The 12,583-nt window shown below is 58.8% G+C and overlaps 5 protein-coding genes across 5 annotated transcripts; all 5 read left to right on the plus strand.

Annotated features, from left to right (window-relative positions):
* Positions 1-1,647: 1,647 nt before the first annotated feature.
* Positions 1,648-2,526, plus strand: TRAVEDRAFT_117261 (uncharacterized protein; the record flags this gene model as incomplete). Its single annotated transcript, XM_008037039.1, has 2 exons — positions 1,648-1,776; positions 1,840-2,526. The coding sequence occupies 2 exons, from the start codon at positions 1,648-1,650 to the stop codon at positions 2,524-2,526; spliced, it is 816 nt and encodes a 271-aa protein (XP_008035230.1).
* Positions 2,527-3,368: 842 nt separating this feature from the next.
* Positions 3,369-5,901, plus strand: TRAVEDRAFT_142659 (succinate-semialdehyde dehydrogenase). Its single transcript, XM_008037040.1, has 15 exons — positions 3,369-3,504; positions 3,565-3,658; positions 3,718-3,833; positions 3,886-3,957; positions 4,015-4,050; positions 4,111-4,143; positions 4,196-4,202; positions 4,261-4,287; positions 4,348-4,404; positions 4,457-4,463; positions 4,520-4,828; positions 4,888-4,961; positions 5,013-5,163; positions 5,222-5,625; positions 5,680-5,901. Exons 1-15 carry the CDS (start codon positions 3,397-3,399, stop codon positions 5,742-5,744), a joined length of 1,560 nt encoding a protein of 519 aa, XP_008035231.1. The 5' UTR covers positions 3,369-3,396; the 3' UTR covers positions 5,745-5,901.
* A 574-nt stretch (positions 5,902-6,475) lies between these two features.
* TRAVEDRAFT_43969 (uncharacterized protein) lies at positions 6,476-7,005 on the plus strand (the record flags this gene model as incomplete). Its single annotated transcript, XM_008036765.1, has 2 exons — positions 6,476-6,629; positions 6,689-7,005. 2 exons carry the CDS (start codon positions 6,476-6,478, stop codon positions 7,003-7,005), a joined length of 471 nt encoding a protein of 156 aa, XP_008034956.1.
* Positions 7,006-8,430: 1,425 nt separating this feature from the next.
* On the plus strand, positions 8,431-9,689 carry TRAVEDRAFT_43970 (uncharacterized protein; the record flags this gene model as incomplete). Its single annotated transcript, XM_008036766.1, has 4 exons — positions 8,431-8,578; positions 8,638-8,914; positions 8,975-9,237; positions 9,298-9,689. The coding sequence occupies 4 exons, from the start codon at positions 8,431-8,433 to the stop codon at positions 9,687-9,689; spliced, it is 1,080 nt and encodes a 359-aa protein (XP_008034957.1).
* Positions 9,690-10,973: 1,284 nt separating this feature from the next.
* TRAVEDRAFT_43971 (uncharacterized protein) lies at positions 10,974-12,247 on the plus strand (the record flags this gene model as incomplete). Its single annotated transcript, XM_008036767.1, has 4 exons — positions 10,974-11,133; positions 11,198-11,474; positions 11,536-11,810; positions 11,862-12,247. The coding sequence occupies 4 exons, from the start codon at positions 10,974-10,976 to the stop codon at positions 12,245-12,247; spliced, it is 1,098 nt and encodes a 365-aa protein (XP_008034958.1).
* Between the last annotated feature and the right edge of the window lie 336 nt (positions 12,248-12,583).

The raw sequence follows: 12,583 nt of genomic DNA on the forward strand, positions 1-12,583 counted from the left end.
GGTGACCGTATGGAGATACATGGAACCTCGATGCATTTCGTGAGCATTGCGGCGACTAATTGCAGAGACACGTCGTGCTGCGTACTTCCTGGCGTGTGGTACGCGGTACAATGCAGCGCGACGTGTACTATTAATTGCCGTTCTGGGTATTGGACGTAGGCTGAGGAGCGCAGCGGTGTGACATGGAATGACAGAGGCGGGGGCTGTAGCAGCCATAGAGGGGCTTGCATTGTCTGCAGAGTGTCGAGTTGTTGTGCTGCGGGTCTGAAGCGAGAGACAAGGGACGCCGCCGACACCACCGACAGCCTGTCACTGTCAGGAAATACTACAAGAAAACAACGGTTCAGTAAGACGTCACATACGACTCGCACAGAGAAACGACGCGATATTCGTGGCGTCGGTTGCTCACCTGTACATACACGGACAAGCCGCAAGGCACGGGAGGCTTGCCATCGCGCCCGGCGGCGTCACCACCATTCTCGACATTCAGATGGACACAGCGGCCATGGCGGGGACTTCGAGCGCGTGTAGCGTCGCTGGCGAGACGTCTGTGCACACAGCATCCGTAGCGTAGAATATGTGGCGATGAACACGGTGGCGGGAGGCAGGAGGCGGAGGAGAGCGAAAACACTGCCACAGCATGGGCGCCAGCGCGCCTTCGGCTGTCATCGCGGGCGTGCTCTTCTCCCTCTCACCGCCATCTCCCTCCTTCCCAACCACCCACGACCACAACAAAGCTCGCCCAAAGAAAATGCCTGATTCTCTACGCGGAGCCTCCGAGCGTCTCGTATGTGCACTGGTATCCAGCTGCCTCCGGCACCGGCCAATCGCCCTCCGAAAAGGGAGGAGATGATCTGGAGAAGCAACATATTGCCCCCGCCCCCGCTTCCTTGCAAGCAACCTCCATCAACGACGCGTCCAGCTGTCCGGAGGTCCACTCAGCCTGAGCCGTTGTGCAGCCCGCTGCTGGCCGACTCTGGTCAAGTCCGAGAGTCTTCATCAAGCTGTCCATCAAGGTGAGACGTTGATTCTTATCGATATCGTTTCCAATTCCCCTCCCCCCTTTCCCCCGCTCAGGGCGGCCCACTTTTTCTTTCTCTTGTTCTCCGCTCGTGCGCGCCCGGGCGTGGACTGATGCAATGTCGTGATGCCACGCAGCTGCAGCCACCGCGCGCGGAGTCACACGTCCCGTCGTGACTTTCAAATCCGATATATTGCGCGCACGAGCGATCGACCACTTGCTGTGCTCCCTCTCTCTCGCTTTCTCGACCCCAGCCCCCTCGCCTCCGCCTCCGCGCCTCCGCGCCCCCGACGCACTGCCTGCGCCCTCCGCCCTCGGTCGTTCAAAAGCTCCTACCTGGCGTAGACTTGTCCGTGCCCGACCACTTGCCTCTCTTGGCCTGAGCTGCGGTACCGATTGTCTGTTTCCCGCTTCTGGACACACCTCTGACTTGTCTGCTTTCTATAAAGGGCCGTGCTCGAGTGCTCACCAGCGACCTCACCACTTTACCCCCAACCACCACCACGATGGCCTCACCTTACGGCTACTCGCAGTTTTACTACCCAACGCCCTACCTCTACCCTTACTACCACCAACCCCATGTGTCGCCGTTCATTCCTCCAGTGATGCTCCCGGGCTCCCCGCAGATGCCCCCGCGCGACGAACGGCGTGTGCACTGGGACGACCAGCCGTACCAGCGGCAGCGCCGGCCCTCCTGGCACGGCGGCCTCGTCCCGCCGCCCAACCCGCAACCATTCCCCTCACCCCCGATCATCGTCACTCCTCTGCCGCAAATGGTCCCGCTTTCGCCCCAGACGCAGCCGTACTACATGCACCAGCGCCGCGCGTCCGACAGCTGTCTCCCACAGCCGGCGTGGGTGACGTTCCCGACGATGGTGCAGCCCGTCGCGTTCCAGCATCCCTCCCCGCCTGCCCCGGCGATCCACCCTCTGCTTAACGGCGAGAATGCGGGCGGGCCGATGCTCCTGTTCGACCTGTCGCTCAACACGTTCAGCCCGCAGCGCGTGACCTCGCTCTCGCAGACGTCCGGCACCCCGCTCACGCTCGACGAGCTGCGCGAGCCCGCGACGTACCCGACCGTGCACCGGATGACGATCATGTGCGACCGCATCCCCGAGTGGCCGATCGTGCTCGAGCCGCATTCCACGTCGCGTGAGCGGTCTCGCGAGCGGTCGCCGTTCCTCGGGGTGCCCGCGGGTCCGGGCATGGACGAGCCGATCACGGTGTACGACGTGCTGATGGCGATCCACCGGACGGTGCAGCGGCAGATCTCACACGTCGACTGGGCGCGGCTGTCGAGCACGCAGACCCGCGCGGTGTCGGCGGCGTACACGCGGCGCTGCAGGACGTTCCCCAGCGCGGCCGCGTTCGAGGAGGCGCAGGGCGTGCGGCGGGTGGATTACTTGCTGGACCAGTACATGTTCCGCGGGCTCGTGCGGGACAACATGCGCGACGGGTTCTCGAAGATGAAGCTGATCCTCGGGCCTGGGTCGAATTCGCGGTAGTCGTCGTTGCTGTGATGATGGACGATCCTCCGACCCCACCACGGAGGATGACCGCCCGCGCGCGGGGATCGTCAAGACGATTGTAATATGCGCAGCATCATCCGCGCCTCTGGAGCTGATGGACACGACACCACCCACCACTACTACGGCTGAACGGTCTTTTTCTGGCTTCCTGCGACGTCTGCTATGGCCGCTAGGGGCAGGACGCTGGGCTCGGTGCGGCAGGCTCGGGCTGCGGTTAACTTATGGGCCGACTGCGCTATACCCCCGGTGCTTGTTGCGTAACTTATACTGTATCTGGCTAATGTTACGATGCTGCGTTGTCGATCGATATCTGGGTAGGCATTGCTGTTGCGCTTTCGGTTACGACGTACTCATGTATTATGACCAGAATGTGATGTGCTATAGACGATATACTAGGTTTATTAGGCTTGGGTGGTCCTGCGTCCGGGGATGTCTATGTGGTATACTATGCTTTTACAAGTACTATGGTGGTTCCTCTCGTGGTGCGGTCGTACACGTACGAAGGTGATATGTTTACGAAATATACATGTATGCGGGAACCCGTTCGCCGCATCTGCTGGGTAAATCGTTGCATTTCGGGCGATTTGGGCCTCGCAATGGCGACCTGACCTCTGCCCCTCTCACGCATCCCACTCGAGCTGCAACAAGTTCAGAGTGGGATGAATCGAGGCCGCCAAGCGATAGGAACGCAGCGGAAAGGCGGGTAGATAGGGTTAGGGCTCATCCCCCCGGCCCTCCGTCATACGGCAACGTTCTCCCGGCGCAGGGCTCGGCTTTGCGCGCCCCCGCCCCGCGTGCTCTATTCACACCCCTCCTCTGCTTTATACCGCGACCCGCCCCCGCGCGATGCCCCTCGCTCTCAGACTCTCTCCTGCCCTCGCTGCGCCCCGCCTCAGGACCCGGTTCGTGCCCCGACACTCGCTCTTCAGATACAGGATGGCGTCCACTTCTGCTGTACGTGCGAGCGCTGCGTCCAGGCATTCGCGGGCTGGACTGACTCGGAATGCGCGGTAGTTTGGTCTTAAAGACCCGTCGCTCGTGCGCACGCAGGCATACATTGGAGGGAAATGGGTCGACGCGAAGGAGGGCGGGACTATCAAGGTCACCAGTAAGTCGCGCTCGCGCCTCGTCTGTCAAGCAACTAGGCACACAACACATCTCGCGCAGACCCCGCGACGGAGGAGGAGCTGGGGACTATCCCTGAGATGGGCCTTGCGGAGACGAAGGAGGCTATTGAAGCTGCTGCCACCGCGTTCAAGACGTGGAGCAAAACCACTGCCAAGGTCCGTCTGGAGCTGTCGTTTCCCGCTCTAACCGTACTGAGTGCCCGTATAGCACCGGCATGACGTCCTCAAAAAGTTCTTCGGGCTCATGCAAGAGCACCAGGACGACCTCGCGCGTCTCATCGTAAGCCTTGCTCCTCCCCTCGAGACTCGGTGTGCGCCTTAATTAAGCATTGCGCAGACTCTGGAGAACGGCAAGCCGCTCGCGGAGGCCAAGGTACTGTACTCTCGCCCAGGGTCACACACGCAAGCCCGCCTCTGACGTCGCGTCGCGCAGGGAGAACATGCGTACAGCGCGTCTTTCATCGAGGTAAGCCGTCGCGTGGTGTTCTCGCGAGGACCGTCAATGAATGCTGCTGCAGTGGTTCGGTAAGACGCGCGTTTGCGGCGTGCACCGCGGGGCACTAATCTATGTGCGCATGTATAGCTGAGGAAGCCGTTCGGACCTACGGAGGTGAGCCGTGATGCTTGTCCTGTCTGGCACTTCTTGCTGAAGGCGTACTGTGGGCGGTAGAGACCATCCCGTCGCCATTCCCCAACATCCGCAACGTTGTCATCAAGCAACCTATCGGTACGTCCCTTTCTCATTTCGCGCGCAAACTCATATCTGACGTCATACACAGGCGTTGTGTACGTTGTTTATAACCTTCACCTGCGAGATGAACTCACGAGACCGTACTTGACAGCTCCATCCTCACGCCCTGGAACTTCCCGTCCGCGATGATCACCCGCAAGCTCGGCGCGGCCCTCGCCGCGGGCTGCACCGCGGTCATCAAGCCCCCCGCCGAGACGCCGTTCTCCGCGCTCGCGCTCGTCGAGCTCGCGACGCGCGCGGGCGTGCCCCCGGGCGTGATCAACGTCGTGACCACGCACGCGAACGTGAGCGAGGTCGGGCGCGAGATGTGCGAGAACGTGGCGGTGAAGAAGGTGTCGTTCACGGGCAGCACGCCCGTCGCGAAGATGCTGTATGGGCTCGCTGCGGGGACGCTGAAGAAGTGTGTCGTATTCGCTTCTAGCATTTTGTGCGATAGCTGAACCAGGGCGGTTCCTGCAGGGTATCCATCGAGGCGGGCGGAAACGCGCCGTTCATCGTGTTCGATGATGCCGACATCGACGCGGCCGTAACGGGTGCGTAAATGCTTTCACAGGATGGCGCACGCATTGACTAGCGCCTCTCAGGTGCGATTGCATGCAAGTTCCGCGGCACGGGCCAGACCTGCGTGTGCGCGAACCGGATATACGTGCAGTCGTCCGTGTACGCCGACTTCGCGTCGCGCCTCGCCGAAAAGGTCGCTGCGTTCAAGGTCGGCAACGGCCTCGACAAGGACACGTACGTATCGCCCCCCATGCAAACATGTGTTCGAGCGCTCACGCTCATTCGGTCACAGCACGCACGGACCGCTGATCCACGACCGCGCCGTCGAGAAAGTCGAGAAGCACGTCGAGGACGCGCTCGCGAAGGGCGCGCAGCTCGTACATGGGGGCAAGCGCCTCCCCGGCGCCGGCTCGTTCTTCGCGCCCACGGTGCTCGCGGACGTGCCCGCCGACGCGCTCGTGAACTCGGAAGAGACGTTCGGGCCGCTCGCGGCGCTGACGAAGTTCGAGACTGAGGAAGAGGTGTTGCGGCTCGCGAACGCGACGTCTGTCGGCCTCGCGGGGTACTTCTTCTCGCGCGATGTGGGACGGGTATGGCGCGTCGCGGAGGCGCTGGAGGTCGGTATGGTCGGTACGAACACGGGCGTGATCAGCCAAGCCGTTATTCCCTTCGGAGGGGTCAAGGAGAGCGGGCTCGGTGAGTATCTCCATATTCAAATCAATCGCGAGTGCTGACGCGTTCGCGACGCAGGCCGGGAGGGCGGCCACGGTATCGAGGAGTACATGAACACAAAGTACATCGCGTTCGGCCTCTGAGCGGGGCGGCGCGCGGAGAAGTCATAGCGGGTCTGCCGCGGCCGGTATGTGCAAGGCTACCCGGTCCGTGTTTGTTGTCTCGATGTAGCACTATGCATGTTGCGAACACATTGAACAGTCAATTTAACTACCTTCATGATCGTTTGTCAGAAGCGCCATGGGAGCTGCGTCGGGCGCCCAAGTGGTGCGGGATTGACAGATCCCCGTTCTGCGACTGCGACTGCGAACCACACGGGCGCTGTCGTCGGCGGTGCGACGAGCGGTGCCGTGCTCCTCATGCTGATTATATCCCTCTTTGCCTGCCAATGCTTTCAGATGCGGGAAGACAACCGGGATAACGTTGACGGTGAGCAAGAGCCCTTGTATCCCGAGAGCAGATGCTGATACATCATGGTGCAGGAAGTTGACCCTAGGCTTCGTGTGGCGGGCTTTGCCCCCGCCGTACACACCGCACTGATGGCACAGCACCGTGGTCCCCTCGCAGTAGGATTTCCAGCCACATATATCACGACTGTGCGCAGGTGGGGCAGCGTTGCCAATGTACTGGAGATCATGAGTATGACAGCTCCTACGCGGTAACCTACCGTCCCTGCATTATGCTGTCACATAGAACGTAAGGCTCAAGCTGATATACAGGATGCCCAATAGTCCGCGTCTCTGATCCGGCCCCCTTACCTCGACTCGACGCTCCCTCTGGTTCTGGCAACACCCCTATTACTTTCATATCCCTCATGAGTTCTTCAAGGACCCGTGTTGATATCGACGACGCTGATCCACGCATCCACTACTCCGCTGGCTGGTCGACCGGAAAAGATGGCAACGCGTACGGTCGAACTCTGCACTACGCACAGTTTGCGGGGTTGACAGCCACCCTGAGGTTCAATGGTACGCATTTTATATCGCGCCGCTTCTCGGTCAACACTTGATACCCCGGCGTATTACAGGCACAATGGTCGGCATCATGGGATGCGGAGGCGACACAGCCTCGATTGGCTATCCGTCAACGTCGATCGTCATCGACGGGAAGAACGCGAATCTCTTCCGGATCACCACCAACACCCCCACATCGCCAGCCGCCCTGAGCTACAACCTCACTCTGTTCTCCTCGACTACCCTTCAACCCGGAGCACACACTATTGTGCTCACAAACCTCAACGAGACTTCGCCGAATCTGTTCGTACTAGACCGGTTCTGGTACATCGCTTCGGACGCCTCAGATGCAACGAGCGTGAGCGAAGTGCTCGGGCAACCTTCGGCGTGAGTAACCAACCGTCCTAAAACGCGACCAGCAAGAACAAACAAGTCTGACTGGGCTTTTTAGGACAGCTTCGGCGACCCCGCATGCTTCAACGGCCACTCACCCCCCAAACATCGGAGTCATCGTCGGCGGGGCTGTTGGCGGGGCTCTAGCACTCCTTCTGGCAGTTCTGGGCACTTACTGCTTCATGAAACACAAGACGATTCGACGGAGTCCTAGGCCGATCTGTATGTTTCTACGTTGCGTATACGCTCACATGCTTGCGCTGATGATACTTTGCGTGCGGTAGCGTTCATAGAGAGCGAACCGGTCTGCTCTCCCGCGAGTATGAAGCGCATATCACCATTTGTCCTCACAGCGGCAGCACCCCCTTCTCGATCTACTGCAATGACTCCCTCATCCGGCAAAGATCTGGTACCTTCGCTTCAAGCACCCGAAGCTGTAGCGTTGTCGGCCTCACCAGATATCGGATCTGCGCCACGAGAGCCCCCTTTCGTGCCCCGGACTTCGCCGTCGGATTCTGAATTCACACTGAGAGCCATGTATTCACCGAGATCGCCTTCAAAGGACTCACCTCCCCCAGAGCATACGTCGGAACACGGTTTACTATCCCCTTCGCATTCGTCAGTGGACGAAGGCTCCCTCCCTCCGTATACCGAATGATATAAGACTTCGAGAACCTGTTCGAGGGTTGCAGCGTTAGCTCGAGTTCCGCAGCTGAAAGTTCCACGTATTGTCTGCCGTGTGCAAGTATGATGTCACACGGGCCGCCCAACATGCAGATGCTTCGCATATCGACGTGTGTACAAGCGTGGAGTGGCAGGATCACGCACAATGTACGTTCATGGCTCCATCTCTGTCCGCATACACTTACTGCGTGCCCGAGCAGCTATTCATACTCCGGATCAGCACAGCTCATCCTCAACTCCGAAGGACCCTTGCGCTGCTCGCAAATACACTCTCGTATCCAGGCAGACTGAGCTTCTGCTCGGCCAGCTGACTCAACGGATGACAGATCGGAGCCTGTATAAACGCTTCTGTGTGCTCTAATACCGCTCTCACCCGGGAAGAAGGCAGAGCGCTGCAGCAGCGATAGCCTGGATCGCTGCATGGCGTCCACGATGAACATCGTAGCTGCGACGTACCACGAAAACACTCCACGGTCGGCCGGCGAGTTTGATATGTATACGCGAGTCAAGCAGAGTTACACTTACGCCGGTGAGCAAGGCCTCTCTGTTCGGCGATCCGGGATGCACGTCTTCTAAACTATGTTTGATAGATTGACGCCCAGGCGCCTTTTGGTTATAGAGTGAAGGTAAGTACGTCGAGGCACGCTGCTAGTAGCCGATCTACTCCCCCGCTCCAGCTCGCTGCTCAGAAGCGTACAGCGCGATCCGCGTTTACGTCTGCTCTATCCGGTTGCAGTCAATGTCTGTTCGCGTCGAGGTCGACGACCAGGACCCACGCGTCCTATACTCTGATGGTTGGGGACATCAGAGCGACGCGCCCTCTGCATACGATGACACTCTGTCCACCGCGAATCGCGAAGGGATGACCTTGACGCTGAAGTTCTCAGGTACCTATCAAATATTTCTCGTATTTTCTCTCCATCAAACTGAGCGAAATCATGCGCAGGAACACTTGTCGCAGTCGTGGGCTGCGGAGGAGACGTAGCGGCCTACGGATACCCTTCCGTCTCCTTCCTCATCGACGGGCAGAACTACGGGACTAGGGTCGACACTCCATCACTCACGGGCTCGTATTACAATATCACCTTCTTCGTCTCCCCGACTCTCCCGGACGGGGAACATACACTCGTGATCACCAACCTGAACGGAACGCAGCCGAACACGTTCTGGCTCGATTGGTTCTGGTATACATCTTCGGCGGTCTCGAATTCCACTTCCGGAAAGTATGTCGTCCCTATCATTATCTTTCTGATCCACATAGCGGACTAACTTCAATGTCTCAGAGCCTCCGCCGCCGCGCCGAGCACTACCACGTCCGGTTCAATTTCAACATCTTTACTGTCCAATACGGCACTGCTCTCTCAACTACCAGCCCCTCCTGCAACAAATACCCCTGTAAGCGCAAATCTTACAGGGAACCACCAAAACCTCGGAGCCATCATCGGGGGCTCGATAGGCGGAGTCGCAGCGCTTCTACTCGCCATATTAGGCGTCTGGTTCCTCAAGCGCAGGTCAGCTCGGAGCACCTGGGGGCCCCAGGCTACTGGTACGTCTCCGTCTACAAGCTACGATCTTCTTGCAGCTAAGATGCGTTTGTGTGCACTAGCGAGTAGACACGTTCCTCCAGAAGAAGCGCTGTTTGTGGGACACACACCCCAGTTCACTCTCCCCGTGCCGTCAACCCCTTCTGGCCCCTCGCCTTCGTTCCTAACCAACGGCAGTTTTATCTCCTCTCCGGCGACAGCGTTAGCCCCCTCGCCGGATAGCAGCCCCCCACAAGAGCGGAACAACCGTCTTTCACCCCTTCTGCCCGACTCGCACACGTCCGATACCGCCGACGCATCCGCCGATACCCCCTCCGCATTTGTCGACAAATCGAATCCAGCACGAACAGACAGTGCTGCTATTTCGGGCCCGGAGAGGACGGTACGCAACAGCGTACGTTCTTGGGGCGGAGAGCTTGACGAGGCGGCTCCTCCGCCATACGAACCCAGCTAGCTGGTCTTGCAAGTCGCAGAAGAGGCTTTCGGATGGCTGCGCGTGTTCCGCTTTTCGTCGATCGTGGGTTTGGTATACTTACCCGTGTGTGCGCCCAGAGTCGGTTGTACTTTTAATTGCAATAGTGCAGTCATTTTCGGGTGGCTGGCGCGCTGACGTTCCGTCTGTGGAGACTCGAGAGCGGCGTTGGAGCAACGGGCCGCGGTGATACTCAGTCCGGAAATGTCGGAGCGCCCACGTGGATCCCAACGGCTGCGGCCGACGTGGTCGTTCTTTGCTACGTACCACTCCCTCGCATACATATGCATACGAATCATCTCTGTATGAACATATTCCCACATCGGGTCGATGCGACTGGCGTCACAAATTGGCCTACACCCCGCTAGGCGCTGTCTCGTGCTGATTACAGCCTTGGTTGCGTTCCGTACTACGCTACTTCCGAATGCAAGAATGACTGGGACAACACTGGTGATAGGCTCATGCTGCCGTGTTTCTGGAGCTCGGACGCTAACACCATACGCGCAGACGTTGCCGCGCGGACGCGATGGAGACTCAGCCGCTCACCCACGGGCTCTTACCATCCGTGCCAAGTAAAACGCCCAACGTCAAGTATTGGCCAGAAGACACCTATCTGTACCTGCCGACACGGAGAATGGCCACGAGCATTCATGCCGAGGCCTCTGCACCTCCGCCTACGGTCGAAGGCTCCGGCGCTGCGCTACCGCTTACTCACTCAAATACACGCGATCGCGCGCTGGCGGAACCTTTCAGACAGCAGCTGGACCCCTCGATTATAGCCGTGCGGCGTTGCCCTGATGAAGGACATGACAGAGTTACAGAACGAGAGCCCGGTGAATCAGAACCCGGGTCGCCGCATAGTGTCCGCAACGAACGCTACGGCTGCGCATGCGGTATGCTGTGCGACTTTATATTTGGCTTGCACAATCAAACTATGTACGCAGGCCAAATGCGCGGGTGTGCGTTGGAACATGCATTACTCGGCGGTGAGTATAGTTTACCCGTGTCATGGTGTGCTATAATACTGGTATGTGCAGTATACATTTCTACTCTTCGCAGATGATGTTTTATCCTCAGGCTGAAGTACCCCTTCTATCAGAATCTGACTAGCCATACCCTACTAGGGCGCCGCCTGGTATCAAACCATATAGCACCGGTAAATCGCAATTCTGCGTGATATAGGCCCCAGGGTACGCATGGACCGTGCTCAGTACTCGAACTGCTCCCCCATCTCACGCTGCATCTCCCCGCACACGCCTGTGGTCAATGTCATCACTGGCAGTTCGCGTCGACGTCGATGACGAGGATCCGCTCGGACGTATCATATACTCCTCAGGCTGGGGCGTGGATGAAGTGGCGGGGGCATACAACGACACATTGCACTGGGCGGAGGGCGGAGGGCTCACCGCGACTTTCAAGTTTACAGGTACGTACATGCTATACCCAATCTGCGCCTTTCTCTATGGCTTACTCTACTGCATCTTACGCAGGGACGCTCGTATCGGTCATGGTCTGCGTAGAGGAGACCAAGGACGGGGGATATCCCTCCGCGTCCTTCGTCATCGACGGGCAGAACTATGGGACCGTAGCTGCCTCTCCGTCCAGCACGGAGTCATTGTTCAACATTACCCTCTTCACATCGCCGAATCTCCCGGCTGGCGAACATACGCTCGTCGTCACCAACTTGAATGGAACGCGGCCGAACGTATTCTGGCTCGACCGGATCTGGTATATATCATCGGCTGTCTCGAACGCCACTTCTTCAAGGTGTGCCCTTTCCAAGACCAACGTCATTCTTATCCATAGTAGACTTACCGCGAACATTCAGCGCTTCCTCCGCAGCGTCGACCGCTGCTTCCTCCGGTCCTAGTCCGAGTCCAGCGTCGTCGTCCCCCAGCTCGGCATCCCCATCTGAGACTCCTGCTCCTCCTGCAATAGGAGTATCTGGAAGCGGAAGTTCTGCAGGGAGCCACGGTCAAAACCTTGGGGCCATCATCGGAGGCTCTGTAGGCGGGGCTGTAGCGCTCATTCTCCTCGCTCTAGCGGGCTTCTACTTCTTCAAACGAAGGTCTGCTCGGCGTGCGGGACAGCCCCATATTACGCGTACGTCACGGCCCTCGCATGACGACGTTTCCGCAGCTCATACTCCCGCAGCGATTGAACACGATAGCCCAGAGGATGCGCCATTTGTGGGACATAGGCCCCAGTTCGCTTTCGCCACACCGTCCACGTCAAACCCCACTGTCCCGTCTTCGTCTTTCCTGGCCAGCGCGAGCATCGTCTCCTCTTCGGCTACAACGACGACTCTCTCGCCGAGTCGCAGACCAACACATGGGCGAGATAACAGCCTTTCTCCGCTTCTGTCCGAGTCACACCCCTCCGACGGCGCCGGCGTATCCGCCAGTAACCCCTCCGCGTTCACCGATAAATCAAACTCGACGCACTCGGATGCGACCTTCTCGGACGGTGCAGTAAACGACAGCACGAGATCTCCGCACGAGGAGCCTGACATGGCTCCTCCGCCGTACGCACCCAGCTAAGCTGGTCTGGCCAGGGCGTTTCGCCGGTCGTCGAATGCGTATATGCGCCTAGATTCAAATGTAACCTTAGTTGTTTTAATCGTTGTATTGAGGTCGTTTGGATGGTCAATGTGCCGTCTGAAGAGTTCTACGGGTAATGCCGGATACCGCCGGCGACGGAGGCGCTGCAGTTTGGTCGAGAGCGCCTGGGGATACAGGCGCCTAAGAAGCTCGCTTTCGACCACCATCCCGGTTCACGTTTCTCCTCGTCCTTGAACGTGTAGGCAGCTTCAATTGCGGGTCTGAACCACAAGGAGATAGAGGTAGGCACTTTGTCTCACTCGCCCATCTTGCGAC

Source organism: Trametes versicolor (genome assembly GCF_000271585.1).
Source record: "Trametes versicolor FP-101664 SS1 unplaced genomic scaffold TRAVEscaffold_3, whole genome shotgun sequence".
Classification (NCBI taxonomy): domain Eukaryota; kingdom Fungi; phylum Basidiomycota; class Agaricomycetes; order Polyporales; family Polyporaceae; genus Trametes; species Trametes versicolor.

What these genes read in the sequence shown, in the direction of transcription:
- TRAVEDRAFT_142659 (XM_008037040.1), top strand. Translation starts at nt 3,397, where the DNA reads ATGCCCCTCGCTCTCAGACTCTCTCCTGCCCTCGCTGCGCCCCGCCTC. An exon ending in GCTGCGGGGACGCTGAAGAA is followed by an intron (nt 4,829 to 4,887) that starts GTGTGTCGTATT and finishes CGGTTCCTGCAG; the next exon opens with GGTATCCATCGAGGCGGGCG. An exon ending in AACGGCCTCGACAAGGACAC is followed by an intron (nt 5,164 to 5,221) that starts GTACGTATCGCC and finishes ATTCGGTCACAG; the next exon opens with CACGCACGGACCGCTGATCC.